Source organism: Wyeomyia smithii, chromosome 1 (assembly GCF_029784165.1).
Source record: "Wyeomyia smithii strain HCP4-BCI-WySm-NY-G18 chromosome 1, ASM2978416v1, whole genome shotgun sequence".
Lineage (NCBI taxonomy): Eukaryota > Metazoa > Arthropoda > Insecta > Diptera > Culicidae > Wyeomyia > Wyeomyia smithii.
In genome coordinates, this window is record NC_073694.1 from 78,964,753 (window position 1) to 78,982,240 (window position 17,488).

The 17,488-nt window shown below is 38.3% G+C and overlaps 1 protein-coding gene across 1 annotated transcript; it reads left to right on the forward strand.

Moving 5' to 3' along the window:
* Positions 1 to 15,726: 15,726 nt before the first annotated feature.
* Positions 15,727 to 16,788, forward strand: LOC129716864 (uncharacterized protein K02A2.6-like). Its single transcript, XM_055666707.1, has one exon. It carries the CDS (start codon positions 15,727 to 15,729, stop codon positions 16,786 to 16,788), a length of 1,062 nt encoding a protein of 353 aa, XP_055522682.1.
* Positions 16,789 to 17,488: the final 700 nt, after the last annotated feature.

Genomic DNA, 17,488 nt, shown 5'->3' on the forward strand with positions numbered 1-17,488 from the left:
ATTGTTAGTCAGAATCAGTTGGTTTTGCCCCCAACCAAGTAATTTTGATGAAACGAATGGCAAATGCCAAAATCAACCAAAATGGAATACACTAGGAAAATTACTTGGTACATTTTGATCGTACCAAAGTACATAATTTAAAATTTTTGGAAAAAGCACGTGTTTTATTTAACGTACGAATAAAATGGGAAAATTTCAAGAGACATGGAGGAATCCATAATCTTACGCAATGTCGGAATTGTCAAGCCTATGGTCATGGAACTCGAAACTGCCATACGGCTGCAAAATGTATGATTAATTGTCCTGTAAGGTCAAAAATTATTGCTTCCAGACAACGTAGGAATTCTAAACGACCTGTTGTCAATGTGGGTAATCAAAAGACTTTCAATACTGTTCAGGCTTCACCAGCACTTTCATTAGCAGGTGTGACTGTAGGTAATAATTTAAATTCAGATAACAAATTTCAGAAAAATAATCCTGTTCAGGCAACACCAGGCTGTTCATATGCCAGTGTCCTTTCAGGTAATATTTCAAATTCAAACAGTAACAAACCATTCGTGTTTGGTGCTGAAAAGTCAGCCAGTATTGATTTAGGTAGTCCAACTCCCGAAAAGATTGAATACCTACAACAATCCATGCTGCAGCTAATGTAGCTAGCAGCTAAACGAGGCTGTTCAAGAAGGTATAAAATTTACAACTAATATTGTTATGAAATTGAAATTCAGCAATGATTTTAAATAATGCTGTAAATTTTCTAAATTGGAATGCTCGCTCTTTAAAAGCGAAAGAGGATGATTTTTTCAATTTTTTAACAGTCCACGATGTGCATATTGCAGTTGTGACTGAAACGCTTTTAAAGCCAAATATCAAACTAAAAAAGAACCCAAATTATATAGTTCATAGGTTTGATAGAATTGATGTTGCCGGTGGTGGAGTTGCAATAGTTATCCACCGTCGAATAAAACATCGTGTTTTACCCCATTTTGAAACCAAAGTTATCGAGAGTTTGGGAATTGAAATTGAAACAAGTATTGGCATTTTATTCATAGCCGCAGTGTATTTGCCTTTTCAATGCACTGGTGAGCGAAAAAATAATTTCAAGGGAGATTTGCAAAAACTCACAAGAAATAAATCTAAATTTTTAATCATCGGTGATTTTAATGCGAAACACCCATCTTGGAATAATGCTCAAAGCAATTCCAATGGAAAAATATTGTTTAATAATTGCTCGGCTGGATTTTATTCAGTTTTATTTCCAAATGGTCCTACATGTTATTCTTCTATTAGGAATCCATCCACAATTGATTTAGTACTAACAAATCAAAGTCATTCATGCAGTGATTTATTAACTCATGCTGACTTTGATTCTGATCATTTCCCCATAACATTTTCTATTTCCCATGAAACTATTTTAAATCCCACTAGATCTGTGTTAAATTATCACAAGACTAATTGGGATGGATATCGTTCTACGATCGAAGAAAATTTGAATGATGATATTATTTTACAAAAAAGGTGCTGACATTGACAGAGCATTAGATAATTTTAGCAGCTTAACTCTCAATGCCCAGAATTTATCAGTTCCTAAGGCTCGAGTGAAATATAATGCACCAAATATTGACAGTGAACTTCAACTTCCTATACGTTTGAAGAACATACGGAGACGTCAATACCAAAGATCTCGTGATCCTGCTTTAAAAATTATTTTTCAAGAATTACAAAAGGAAATTAAACATAGATTCACTCTCTTACGAAATGAAAATTTCATGAGAGAAGTTGAACAACTAAAACCTTATTCAAAACCTGTCTGGAAGCTTTTGAAGGTTTTTAAGAAACCTTCGAAGCCCATTCCAGTCCTTTAAGATGGTAATTGTATTTTTCTAACGAATGAACAAAAATCTCAAAAACTTGTTCAGCAGTTTGAGAGTGTTCATACCTCCAATTTGTACGTAGTAAGTTCTATTGAAAATGAAGTGAACCAAAAGTATGATCAGATCACCACCCAAGAATTTCTTTCTGAAGAGGTATTGGATACAAACTTGAATGAGGTGCGAACTATTCTCAAAAAATTCGAAAACATGAAAGCACCTGGAGATGATGGGATTTTCTATATCTTCATCAAAAGACTTCCCGAAAACTCTTTAAATTTCTTGGTAAACATTTTTAACAGATGCTTTGCACTAGCACATTTTCCTACGAAATGGAAAAATGTCACTCCAATTTTGAAACCCGAGAAGAATCCAGCTGAGGCATCAAGTTATCGACCAATTAGTTTACTTTCCTCTGTTAGCAAACTTTTTGAAAGAATAATTCTCAATAGAATGATAACACATATTAATGAAAACTCAATTTGCAAATGAGCAGTTTGGTTTTGCAAATGAGCAGTTTGGTTTTCGAAATCAAAGAAATAGTTATCGGTTTCCGTTATACTCTACAAATATTTTTGGAAATAAATAGTGAAATTCAGTCCGCAAATATATATTCCGACTGTGACGTACAGTCTTCCTCAGTACTTATGTGGACTGAGGAAAACTGTACGTCACAGTCGAAATATATATTTGCGGACTGAATTTCAATATTTATTTCCAAAAAAATTAGTAGAGTATAACGGAAACCGATAACTATTTCTTTGATTTCTCAATCACTCTGCTAAGACGCTCGAAATAGATTTTCTAAGTTTGGTTTTCGCCATGGGCATTCCACTACTAATCAGTTACTTAGAGTAACAAATATGATTCGAACTAATAAATCTGAAGGCTATTCGACTGGAGCTGCTCTTCTAGATATAGAAAAGGCATTCGACAGTGTTTGGCATAAAGGTTTAATAGCTAAAATGTCAAATTTCAGTTTTCCGCTTTACCTCACAAAAGTGATACAAAGTTATTTAACTGACCGCACTCTTCAGGTCCACTATCTAAATGGTAAATCTAATAGATTGCCTGTTAGAGCTGGTGTGCCTCAGGGGAGTATCTTGGGCCCAATCTTATATAACATTTTTACTTCTGATCTTCCTGATTTACCGCCAGGTTGTGAGAAATCTCTGTTTTGTGACGATACAAGCATTTCCGCAAAAGGAAAAAGCCTACGTGTTATATGCAGTCGGCTACAAAAAAAGTTTAGATATATTTTCATCATACTTGCAGAAATGGAAGATTTCCCCTAATGATTCTAAAACACAGTTAATTATTTTTCCTCATAAGCCAAGAGTTTCTTTTCTCAAACCCACCCATAACCACGTTATTAAGATGAACGGTGTAGTCTTAAATTGGTCTGATCAAGTTAAATACTTAGGGCTAATTTATGATAAGAATCTTACTTTCAGGGAGCACATTGAGAATATCCAAACAAAGTGCAATGAGTATAACAAATGTTTATATCCACTTATGAACAGAAATTCTAGACTTTGTCTTAAGAATAAACTGTTAATTTACAAACAAATTTTTAGGCCAGCAATGTTATATGCAGTTCCCATCTGGACAAGTTGTTGTGCAACCAGGAAGAAGACACTTCAAAGGATTCAAAATAAACTTTTGAAAATGATTTTGAAGCGTCCTCCCTGGTTTAGCACGAACGAGCTACATAGGCTCACTAATGTAGAAACATTAGAAAATTTTTCAAGCCAAATTATCAACAAATTCCGACAAAAATCGTTGCAATCCTCAATTGCAACGATTAGCTCACTTTATAGTCAGTAAGATAGTTTTAAGTTTATTTTAAGTTTTGTTTTATTCCTTTTTTTTCCTTGACAAGTAGGTTTAATAATTTTCCTACAATTACATTAACTTAACTGCGAAGGCTAATAACATTCAATAATATAAAAAAGCGTACAAATATATATATATATATATATATATATATATATATATATATATATATATATATATATATATATATATATATATATATATATATATATATATATATATATATATATATATATATATATATATATATATATATATATATATATATATATATAATAGTGTTGAAATGTCACCATTTGTGGCAGAACACACAATATTAATTCTGAATAGATATTAGTACATAAAGAAATCATTACAAACATTCCCCTCTATTAAAAAAAAAAGTTGATTTTCTTTTCATATGTTGATTTGTTTCATTTAACAACTGTTTTCGTCATATATCCGAGGTGGGCGAAAAATGGATCCCCAGGTGAACGAAATTAGGATTTTCGGGGTCGAACTTAGGGGCTCGGACACACATCAGGAAATTTCTGTTTAACTCGACTACATAAGTTATTTTGGCTGTAAAGCAACCCGAATACAGTAAATACTGCACATCGTCGAAGTAACACATGAAAATGTATAACGTTTGATTGGTTAGTCATGAATAAAGTGGGCGATTTATGGGTCCATTACCCTAAATACACACATAGAATTAAATATCTTGGCAATTGCATTTGCCTATAAAAGCGAATGGTTTTTAATAAAGATCAATCAATTAGTATTCCGCAGCGACTGGTCTACTCCAGTTCGTCTCACCGGAATAGCTTCGAACAACGAAGAGGTTTTATCATTGCGAACGGGTTGACTTTCGTCAACTCCGTCACCGCTACCAAAAGAAACCTCCCGATGTTCCGCCGGTTGTTTAAAAGGTTATTAAGTTTGTTAAACGAGCAATTTGCTACGAATGCATTTTTTCTTATTGAGAACGATGCACTGAAAGAAAAACTGGAACTAAAAGGAAAAAAAGATTATAGAAGACAACTAGAAGATAACTAGAAAAGGCGTTTAGTTCTTAGTCCAAGGATGCTTAATGGAATCGCATATCGACGACATAGAAAACCGAGACAATAACTGCAGCATCATTGCTGATTTTTGAAAGACCATCAATATTTAGTTCCTCTTTTTCAATCAATTCGCAATCCAAATCTTCTCCACATGTTACAATAGCCAAGCCAGGGGGGATCTATCTGCCAAACATCGTGTAACCAACATATTCGGTAGCATGGCGTTTGTTTTGGTTTTTGTTCTTTTTGGTCATGAAAATGATCGATGTGAAATATTATAGAACTGGAACGTTTTCTTATCAACACTCGAGAAACCGCGGAAAACTTTCATGAATGTATTGTGTAGTGATTTTTCCCTCATTATTGTTAATAGTTACAACATCACGGACCAACAAACGTCATGGACCAGAGTTGATCTGCGATAACGCACACATGTATGAAATTTGACAGCAGTGAATCCCCTCTGAGCCAAACATTCTTTTTTACGTTTTTGTCACAATTTTTGTATTGTTTGGATTAAGAGACCCCAAAAATAATGAAATTGCGCTGTCATTCATAAGCGAACATGCTTGGTAAAACAGAATTTACGAACATTATGCTGTGGTTAGGTATGTTACTTTATTTATTTATTTATTTTTTTTTTGAGTTGAAATGTGATGTCACACTCAAGCTAGCCGCCTCCCCCCCTAATCCCCCATATGTCACAAAATGTCACAATAATCGAAACCCCTTCCCCCCCTAAACGCGTGACATCATTAATGAATGGTCCCTTGGTTACATTTTTATTTTGGTCAGCTACAAACCACTCAAATTATTATTATTATTATTATTATTTATTGAATAATTCATCCGACAGTAGTCTTAATGAATAAATATTAAACTATATGGCTGGGAAAAGCCACCTTGAAAGGCCGTGAATGTAACTTCCAAGCTGGCATAAAAACCCAGCATCTTTTGCAAATAATTCATGGCAACAGTACAAGCAAATATCTTAAATACCAATATAGTTCACTTACGTGAAATTATGAAGACAAATTGAAAATGACAGAAGCGTTAGTCACCTTTTCGACCGCTAGGTGTGCCACTTCTGATTTTGTTTTACACGACATGCGAAAAAGTGTAACTTTTGACAATAATATTACCCTAATGGGTAAACTGAAAAAAATGCACATTTTATTGTTAAGTGGACTCGGCTTAAGTTCGCCTATGTATGAGGCAATCCATGGGTGGTGTTCCACGGTTTGTACGTTTGTCGACCTCCGACAATATTTTGAGTTGTAGAATGGCGACTTCCGGTGACTGGAAAACTACCGAAAATGACCAAACACCACCTAATATGGATGTTTCTTTAACCAGAATGACGCTCAGAGGCCAGAAATTGTCTCTGAATACCATTTTAAAATCCAAGATGGCGACTTCCGGTTTCTGAGAAACAGCGAGATATGACCAAATACCACCCAATACGAGTATTTCTGAAATCGTGACGATGCACTGAAACCACAAATCGACCTCAGACAACATTCTGAGTTGTAAAATGGCGACTTTTGGTGACTGTAAAACTGCCGAAAATGACCCAAAACAACCAAATATGGATGTTTCTTTAACCAGAATGATGCTCAGAGGCCAGAAATGGTCTCCAAATGACATTTTGAAATCCAATATGGTGACTTCCGGTTCCTAAACAACAGTGGCAAAAGACCAAATAACATTCATTTGGGTATTTCCGGGATTGTTATGATGCACTGAAGCTACAAATCGACCTAAGACAACATTCTGAATTGTAAGATGACGACAGTAAACGGGAAACTGCCGAAAATGACCAAATACCACCCAATATGGGTATTTCTTCAACCGGCCGATTTCCATTCAATATGAGATGCTTCGATACCAGAATGATACACAGGAGCTAGAATCGACCACAGACACCATTTTGAATTCTAAGATGGTGACTTCCGGTTTCTGGAAAACAGCCGAAAATGCCTAAATAACACCTATTATTGGTGTTTCTTAAACCAGAATGTCGCTCAGGGGCCAGAAATTGTCTCCAAATGCCATTTCAAAATCCAGGGTGGTGACTTCCGGTTTCTGGAAAATAGCCTAAAGTGACCAAATACCAAATTGTAAGATGACAACTTCTGGGAAACGAATACTACTGCATATGAATATTTTCGTAATCGAAATAATGTATAGAGGCCAAGCAATGACCCTGGACACCATCTTGAATTCGAAGATGACCACTTTCAGTTTCTGGAAAACAACGAAAATAACTGAATACCACCCAATATGAGTGTTTTCGGAATAGAGGTGATATAATATAGGCAAAAGTCGAGGATGTTGTTATTCCGATAAAACCAATCATTTCAAACGATATAAACAAATCGCAAGAAATCAATGAATGTGGAATGTTGATAATTATCAAATTTAACACAAAAATAGGCGGGATGAAGTTTGCCGGGTCAGCTAGTAAATACATAAATATGCTGGTTAAAGCAAAGCTGCAAGTGATTAATACGAAGATTAGAACTCGAGAGCAAAAAATTCGGAGGGATAAAAAAAACAAAAAAATACTTTCAAAACGAAGAAAACTAAACATTAAATAATAGTTTTTGCATAACAGTTTTTATCACTAATTATGTTTGTTTTGTTGAATAACTTTTGTTTATAACATAAAATAAAGCTTTTAAACCAATTACAACATTATATGTATCCATACTTAAATTGTTAAATTGATAGAACATTCAAGTATTATCTAAGCTAAAAGTTGCACAACAACCATATACGACTTATGACAACCATTGTGCGGTTTCTCCTTTTATCTTTTTCACGAGATAATTGAAACATTCATTTAATTGTACACTTCGTGGCCTGATTATTGAGCTTGAGACGGCCGCACATTCCGATGTTGCTTCCCGTGATGAATCTGAGCTAGTGATGTTACACAGGGAACCACGTGTATAGCAACTTGGGATTAGTTTACCATTTACACGTCGTGGCCCGATTATTTGAATATTTCTTCTTCGTGCCTCAATAAGCTACATCTATTATATTATCAATATTTAACTCCCGGAATGGCGTTAGTTTTACATACAAACAATATACGCACGAAATCTGCAGCATATTTTTTTCTGTGAAAGTATGAAATTGAGTCAACTAAATCTAAAATTGAGTAAATTCAGTTTCGTGTGTGAGAATGGCGGTTACACGCTCACAGAAATTCAACAACAATGCACAGTGGTACAGTAAGGCAATGTAGGCGGACATGAGTTTTTCGATGCGATTTTGTGGTTTTAGAGTAAAATTTTTTTCTAAGAACTTGATTCTTATATTTAGTCTATTTTTTTTGTGCAAATGAAAATTAGGGTGGTCCTGAAATCGACTAAATAAAAACTAACTTTTTTATTTGCAGAAATAAATGTATACATTCATCGGCACAGTTGTAGATCGACTAATTTTAAGCAACTTTCGGTATTTCTTCACAATATTTATACAAAATTTGGTCTTTCAAATGATACCAAAAATATTAGTTATGTTTGCCCTAAACGGAGACATCAATATATCAAAAGGGCCTATTTTTAAAATAGAAATAGAGAAAACTCTTCAACTGTACAATATATCGACAATGTTTTTTCGTCAAAATTGACGTATTTTTGATTAAAGTTACCGAAGAAAACTTTGTTTTTAAATTTGAATTGAAAAAAAAGAACGAAAAGGCTGCTTTTGGAAACCAAATTTAATGTATACAAAAAAGTTTTTTTACAAAGTTACTTAGAATTAGTTGGTCTACAAGTTTGCCAAAGAATGTTTACAATTATTTATGCAAATAAAAACAAGTTAGTTTGTTTTTATTTCGTTGATTTTAGGACCACCCTAATTTTCATTCGCACATAAATAGAGGACTATGTATAAGATACAACTTTTTACAAAAACTATGGCTTTAAACCGCAAACCAAAATCGCAACGAAAAGCTTATGTCCGCCTAAATTGCCTTACTGTACCACTGTGCAATGAGTTTAGTTACCTTTTTCACCACAAGAGGGGTTGTTCCCTGTCTGTCTTCAAGGAAATATATGGGAAATGCGAGAGTGAACTATATTGTTATTTTAAGCTATTTGGTACAAGTATAAAATAACATACATTATATACAATTCGTAGCATACAAGACATGACTAAAAATTAAAATTTGCGTAGTATCGATTGAAGAGCACGGCCATTCGGCGAACAGGTTCATTCTGGCCGTAGTTCGTGCGGTGCGAATTCGTTTGCAATAGGCTCTGGCTTCGACGAGGACGAATGGGACAATACAACTGCAGCAACGTCAGGATGGCTGGACAATCATACCGGCTTGTCAAAATATTGTAAGTCATTCTGGCAATTATCTCCTTGCGGCGCTGTTCGAGAGGGAATATTCCAACCAACAAGCAGAGGCTTTCGTAAGATGGCAAATGATCTGGATCTCTCCATGACAAAGTACGGCAGATCCTTCTAACAAAATGTTTTTGTATGCGCTCAATTCGCTGACTCCAAAATTCATAATGCGGGTCCCAAACAACGCAAGCAGTTTCCAGAATAGAGCGTACTAATGAACAATAGAGAGCTCGCATGGTGCCATAATCAACAAACTCATTTCCAATTCTGAATATCAAACCAAGTTGATGATTAGCTTTGGAGATAATCATCGACAAATGCTGCCTGAATGTTAGTTGAGTGTCTAACAAAACACCCAAATCGGTGACGACATTGGTACGTTGTAAACATGTACCGGCAATGTGGTAATTGAACAAGAGAGGCTGTTTCTTGTGCTGGAAACTGATCACGGTACACTTCGGAATGCTTAGCATCATATAGTTGCGATGGCACCAGTCATTAAAAAGTTCAATCAGCGATTGAAGCCTACAGCAATCTTCAGCAGTCTCGATAAGTTTAAAAATTTTCGTATCATCTGCGTACAATAAACTTGTGCCAGGTGGTAAAACTTTTGTAACGTCATTAATGAACAGCGAAAAAAGGAGCGGTCCCAGGATGCTACCCTGTGGAACCCCTGAACTGTTACTAAACCAGGTAGATCGCGACGTACCCAACTTAACGGCAATCTTACGATTCCGCAAGTACGAGTCTAGCCATGCCACCATTCCAGTTGCAGTTCCGGAATTAAAAACAAGTTCAAGATACCTAATGAACAGTAAAAAAAATTACATCTGGTTTGAAACGAGTTTTGAAAATGACCGGAAGCCAGTTTTAGAATATTTCATATTAAGCCCTCGGTTTCCCTAAAATCGGCTAAATCCCAGAAGGTCGATTTTTGACCAAAAATATTTTTTCGAGATAATCTAGTGTTATCTCGAAAAAATATTTTTGGTCAAAAATCGACCTTTCGACGTTTTAAGTATTTTTAAGACATTTGGCATCGAAAAAAAAGTTTCGATTTTTCCAATTTCTTGTACTCCTCCTTCCTTGGTAGATTTTGGAGGGTCGAAAAATCACAACTTTGAGCGCTTTGAGGCACTTTTAAATCATGTCCGATTGAGTTAAAATTTTGCATATATGTTTTTTTTGCGCGAATTCTTGAATTACCGCGGTTTTTTTACGGGATACCGCGCCAATTGAAAAAAATTTCACGGGTTTTCGAGTAGACGCGGGTTGAGTACTGAAAACTTTTGAGTATTTATTGAGTAAAAGACTTAGTCAAAAAAAAAACCCTCCGCTCTCCGAAAGATCCGAAATAACCGTCAAAGAGGATAATTTTAAATACTGGTCGTAGAGCGTCCCGGATTTTTCCTAAAATCTTTCATGGTGGTTTACTTAACGCGTTTTTTCACGCGGATTTTTAAATTGACGCGGTTTATTACGAGGATTTTCGAATTAAATCGGTTTTTTTCACGGTTTTCAAGAAGATTCGTATCCCCCGCGTAGGAAAAAATCTGACCGTAACCGAAAAAATTAAGGGGAGTGCCAAAATAAGTTTTCGCCTGCAGCTCAAATCAGTCTTCGTCCGCCCCTTCGTCGAGCTGACCAAACTGCTACACCTTTTTCATATACAATCTTGAAGAGCTCGATCGATCGATGACGAACTATGCACGATAAATCGGTTTTGCTCATAGCACAGAACGGAAGGTCATCTGTCAGGCCTTTGAAAAGACGCCATTTCTATATGACCGAAAAATAACAAGCGAAATATTGGAACCACGGTGGGTTCGAAATGGAAATGGAGCCACAAAAAAGTCACATACAACCCAGTGCAAAAGCATAGGCGCGTCTAAGGCCTGTCATCTGTGATTCGAAAACTGCTGAGTGCTCAGTGAATTTTGCAGCGCTCGCTTGTGGTGGAAATAACGCATTTTACACGGAAAATAAATAGAATTTATACTTCTTTTATTGAAATCTGTCATACACACTGGTATAAATCTGCCATGCGAAAACACTACAGGTGCACTCTTTTAATGCGGTTATGTGTTTATTCTATATTATTACTTTTAAATTCTCTCAAGTTTCCCAGCAGTAATGGTTACCACAAGCATTTGAAAGATGTTTTATATTACACTTTTGACGTATGAGTACGAATAATATAATCGATCTGGAAATTTGCAAATTTTTACTACTGAAAGGTACGGGGATAAAGGAATATTTAAATTGCGTCCTTCACGAAAAGTGATTAGGATTCGAATGCTTATAGAATCTGCGATCTCGAACTATCCCAGATGGTCTCGAGGTACGATGCTAGCCTACCAAGTCAGTTGTCGTAGGTTCGAGTCTCGGCTCGGAAGAGACTATTAGTGTCAGACTGACACTGTCAGTAGGATCGTAGTGCTAGCTGCGCAATTGTCCTGTACACTCAAACAGTTGGATGCGAAGTCGGTGTATAACAGAATGTCGAGTTCCGAATTAGAATGTAGTAGCGATAAAACCAAAAGCGTAGTGCGGTGCGCCATCGCATTGAACGAAGGATGTAGCAGCGAGCCCCTTGGACTTTGCAGCTGGCAACATGGCGCTGGACGAACGGGAGCTTGACGGAGCGAGAGGAACAAAAGAGGAGAGAGAGAGAGTTGAGTTCGGAGAAAAGACCGGTCGAAGACGGCTGACCAAACGAGTGCCGCGACATAGAAAAAGAGAAATTAAATAAAATATAAACTTACAATTTAATATTAGAAGGATATATTGTAGTGAGTAATCAGAACCGTCTACAATTGGCGACGAGGATAATGGAAAAGCTGGTAAGTGATGAAAATTTTCGCGAAAACGGGAAAGTTGAATGCGTGCAAATGATTGACGGAAAGCTACACGGGGCATAACCCTGCCCCAATAATTGAACTCTATTAGTCAAAAAGAAAAAGTGCTGCAACGCCCCATGCTCAAAAAAAAAACTATACTGCTTCCATCACATTGAGATTACTAGGTGATATGGGGAAGCGGGAAAAATGTAGAGTGAAGTTATTTTTTGTTTTTGTTTGGGAATGAATCAATGCGATGCTGTCTCGAAGCCAGCTGCAAGCTAGTTTCATTTCCTTATTAGGTTTTGCGTATTCTGAGGAGTGCGATAAAAATGCTTTGAGAAGCCGAACCGCGATTCATATTGAGATGTGGAGCAAAAGCACTTTGAGAAGTGATAAACAAATGAATTAATGTGATTTCATTTTCTGAGGAATATGGAAAGTGAAGACTATTACTGTGTTGCTATCGAATGAGTTCGGTGAGGTTTTCTTCTCTGAGGAGTTTGAAATGTCAAGCTATACGTACTATAATACGAGTAGTATGACGTTAGAAGTCACAGATTTTAACCTGAGGGATTGATAGTGTCATTTTGAAAGTTTTACTGTCTGCTATGACGAGGGAACACGAAAAGTAATTTTTTCTGTCTGTTCCATTTACAGATCAACGACGCTCGGCCGGTTCCACCTTTCCGGTGCGAAGAAATAGAAAGGAATCAGTTGGCCAGAGAGTGGAAGAGCTGGAAATCGTCACTTGAGTTTTATTTCGAAGCGTACGGTGTATCGGATCAGAAGGTGATGCGGGCCAAGTTATTGCACTTCGGTGGCAATCAGTTGCAACGTATTTACGAGAATTTGCCTGACGCTAATAAGATTCCCGTGGTGTCTACTAAAGAAAACTGGTACGATGCTGCGATTGCCAAATTCGACGGATTTTTTGAACCCGGGCACCAATGCATTCTCGAACGTTGACGATTGCGGAAGATTCGACAAAAGAAAAACGAGAGGTTTGCTCACTTCGTGATGCGTATACGTCAGCAACTGGCTGAATGCGGTTTTGAAAAGTATGCCATAGATGTACGAAGCGTCCTCACGGAGATTTTTATCGTTGACATAATCGTGGAGGGCTGCGCATTGGAAGAGCTGAGACGAAGGATTCTGCAGAAGGACGTAACGGTGTCAGAGATCGAAGAGATGGGCTCCATGATGGAGGAAATCGAGCAGCAAGTAAAAGATTTGGGCTCACTGAAAACTGGTGAAGGAACTTCGGAAAAGGTGTTCCGGGTGGAAACCAATCGAGGAAAAAAAACGCGTCCGGTAGACATCAAACGGAATAACGAGGCTTCAAACTTTGTTACTTGTTACAGCTGCGGTGTAAAGGGACATGTCTCTTCCTCGAAGGATTGCAAAGCTCGGAATCAAACGTGCCGTAAATGCAACCGAAAGGGGCATTTCGAAGCTGTTTGCGGGAAGAGACCGAATCGATACGTCGAAAATCGGAAATGGTCCAATGGTGAACCAAATGCAAAAAAGGTTCGTTTTTTGGAAGAAGTGAAAATTGATGCGGATGCTGCATCAACCATTGGTGATGCCGACCAGAAAGCGAAACCTAGTCAAAAATCATATTACTGTTTTTATTTCGGAACCAAGAATGACACTCTCGAGTTTACACTGGGTGGCGTTTCTATTAACATGTTGGTAGACTCAGGATCTGATGTGAATTTGCTTACTGCACTTGAGTGGGAAAACTCAAACAACGAGACGTGCGAGTCCAGCAGATGGCGAAAGGCTCAAAGAATGTCATTAAAGGATATGGCAGCGATATGCCACTGAAAATTATAGGATCGTTCGTCGCCAAGGTTTCCATTGGTGCCAAGGCGGTCATGGCCAAATTCTTCGTGGTTAAGGATGGGCAACGTTGTCTGATGGGAGATGCAACCGCAAAGGCACTCGGTGTGCTGAAAATTGGACGTGAAGTGAACCAGTTAGAGCGAGACACAGTACCCTTTGCTAAGATAAAAGGCGTGCAAGTCCAGATTCATATGGATCCTTCGGTCAAACCAGTGTTCCAACCTGTACGCCGTGTACCGATTCCTTATGAAGTGGCAGTAAACAAGAAGCTAGACCAGTTATTGGCCCAAGATATCATTGAGGTGAATATTGAAGAATAATCCTTAAGAAACTGTATCACTTGTTGATTTCATCATTGAAATGTAATACATAATAAATTATTAAAATGATACAAGACTATATTTATTTTCGAATTGAATACAAATACTCTAAAATTTCAGGTAAAAACCGCACCAACTACGTGGGTCTCCCCATTGGTGGTTGTGGGCAAAGCCAATGGTGAACCTCGTGTATGTCTTGACCTCAGACGAGTTAATGAAGCGGTGTTAAGAGAGCGTTTTCCCATGCCTATAGTTGATGAGCTGCTAGCAAGAATAGGGAAAGGTGTTGTTCGTAGTAGACTGGACATCCGGGAGGCATTCATGCAGACCGAACTAGCTATCGAGTCCCGCGATATAACGACGTTCATTACGAGTCGAAGACTCTTCCGTTTGGTCTAGTATCGGCTCCTGAAATATTCCAGAAAGTTATGGATGAGATTTTGGCAGGATGCGAAGGTACAGTTTGCTATCTGGATGACATTTATGTTGAAGGTGAGAATCGAAAGCAGCACGATGATCGTTTAAAACAAGTAACAGATGCTCTTGAGAGTCGTGGTGTCGCTCTCAACCAGGACAAATGTGAAATAGGCGTACCTGAGGTTCAATTTTTGGGCCATGTCATTTCGGCTAAAGGTATTCGTCCATCACCTTCAAAAGTAGAAGCTCTGGTCTCTTTTCGTCGTCCTGAAAGCGCAACCGAGGTAAAAAGTTTTTTAGGGTTGGCCAATTACACGAACAAATATATTCATAATTTGGCGAAAATTGACGAGCCACTTCGTAGACTGACGCAACAGGGAGTTAGATTTTGTTGGGCAGACGAACAGCAGAAATTGTTCGACGATATCAACAGCGCTCTGTCAAAATCAGTTAATCTGGGGTACTACAACGTCGATCTCACAACTTCGGTGATGGTAAACGCAAGTCCTGTAGCTTTGGGTGCCATTCTGATTCAAACGAACGACTGTGGTGTTCACCATGTTGTATCCTACGCATCTAAGTCACTGACTGACACAGAGAAAAGATACTGTCAAACGGAAAAGGAGGCGCTGGCAGCAGTTTGGGGAGTCGAGCGTTTTCAGATGTATCTTTTGGGGAAACATTTTGATTTAATTACTGATTGTAAGGCATTGCAATTTCTTTTTACCACTCGGTCGAAACCATGCGCTCGGATTGAACGATGGGTGCTTAGGCTTCAAGCTTTTGATTATACAGTGAAACATATTCCAGGCGAAAAAAACGTGGCAGATGTCCTATCGCGACTATCAACTCTAAACCCAACACCGTTCGACCTCTCGGAAGAGCTATTTGTCAATGAAGTCGCTACAGCAGCAGCAACTAACGTAGCGATCAGATGGGAGGAGATCAATGGTGTTTCGAAAAATGATGAGGAGATACAACTGATTTTGAAAACGCCCAGCGACTGCCTCTTGCATACCGTATCATTGGGCCAGAGCTGTGTCAAGTGGAAAACGTTTTGATGCGAGGTGATCGCGTGATCGTTCCGCAATCTCTCCGTAAGAAAGTATTATTCCTAGCTCATGAAGGCCATCCCGGTACCCAAATGATGAAAAATTTTCTACGCGGATCAGTATGGTGGCCTAAAATGGATGCCGATATTGAAGGATTTGTGAAGAAATGTAGAGGATGCACGCTCGTGTCTGCTCCGAATGTTCCCGAACCTATGACTCGCCGAGATCTACCATCTGGACCATGGGAGGATGTCGCTTTAGATTATTTAGGTCCGCTTCCAGAAGGCCAATACTTGTTAGTAGTTATAGACTACTATAGCCGATTCTTTGAAGTATGTGAGATGACCAGTATTTCAGCAGAGTCTACCATAGCAGAACTTACAGCCATATTCTGCCGATTCGGATTTCCTCTGACATTGACAGCTGATAATGCTCCTCAGTTGAGTGAAGAATGTAACGAATTTTCAGTGTTCTGTCGTTCACATGGCATCGAGCTCATCAATACAATACCTTACTGGCCCCAGATAAACGGGGAAGTAGAAAGGCAAAATAGGACGATACTGAAACGACTTCAAATTGCCCAGGAACTCGGTCAAGATTGGCGAAGTGAATTACAAAAGTTTCTTCTTACATATCGTGCTTCCTCCCATTCAACGACTAGTCGATCACCGGCTGAGCTGATGTTCGGCCATAAGATTCGTACTAAACTTCCACATCTTCCAAAATTCTGTGCAAATGACGAAGAAACGAGAGACCGAGACAGAATTCAAAAGGAGAAAGGGAAAAAGAACAGCGATAGGAAGAGAAGAGCTAGGGAAAGTGATTTGCAGGTGGGAGATCGTGTACTCACTAAGAGGATGAAGAGAGACAATAAGCTCAGCACGGAGTTCATAAATGAAGAATTTATAATTATGACCAAACAAGGATCGGACGTTACAATCAAATCGTTGTGGTCGGGAAAAAAGTATCGTAGCAATACGGCTTATCTGAAGAAGTTAGAATGCAGTAATGAGGATGGCACGTCAGAGAATACCATGTTTCCTCAAGCTGAGGAACCAGCAGAACCAGATTATCAGGAGGATGCCAAACGAGAACAGCAAAACGGAAGTCCGTCAGCAAACAGTGAGGTTGTGGAGCAGAACAGGGGCCGTAACCGCCGGGAGCCGTCTTGGTTTCAAAACTTCGTGCCTCACTAGATCAAGAAGTGTTAAGGGGGATGTAGCAGCGAGCCCCTTGGACTTCGCAGCTGGCAACACGGCGCGCTGGACGAACGGGAGCTTGACGGAGCGAAAGGAACAAAAGAGGAGAGAGAGAGTTGAGTTTGGAGAAAAGAACGGTCGAAGACGGCTAACCAAACGAGTGCCGCGACATAGAAAAAGAGGAATTAAATAAAATATAAACTTACAATTTAATATTAGAAAAATATATAGTAGTGAGTAATCAGAACCGTCTACAAAGGATGTTCCTATGCCTTGCCAGAGGGATCTAGGAAGAGGAGAATGCTCAACTCTCCTAATCTTTCTCGCAAAGGTCGTAAGATAACCCCTAGCGGGATGATCAATAAGACAACACAAAAAGGAAGCGGTGAAGAAAAACCGAAGCAAGTACCCCCCGGTTTTAATTTCAAATCAAACCAGGAGTACCCACCGCTTCCTGGGGCGTCAAAAACCCCTCGTGCACCCATTTCTCGATCAGAAGACATAAAAGAAACAGGGTTCCTAAAATTCTCTGATATTGTGGACTGGATATTTAAAACATGCGACATACCAGATCCCCTTCAAAACATTCTTCTTGCCCTTCTCCCTACAGTGAAAATCTTTTTGAAGCAACTCACAGCAACTTGGCCCCTCATTTCAGCTATCATATCTTTCGATGACTAATACGTCGAAAGAGGTT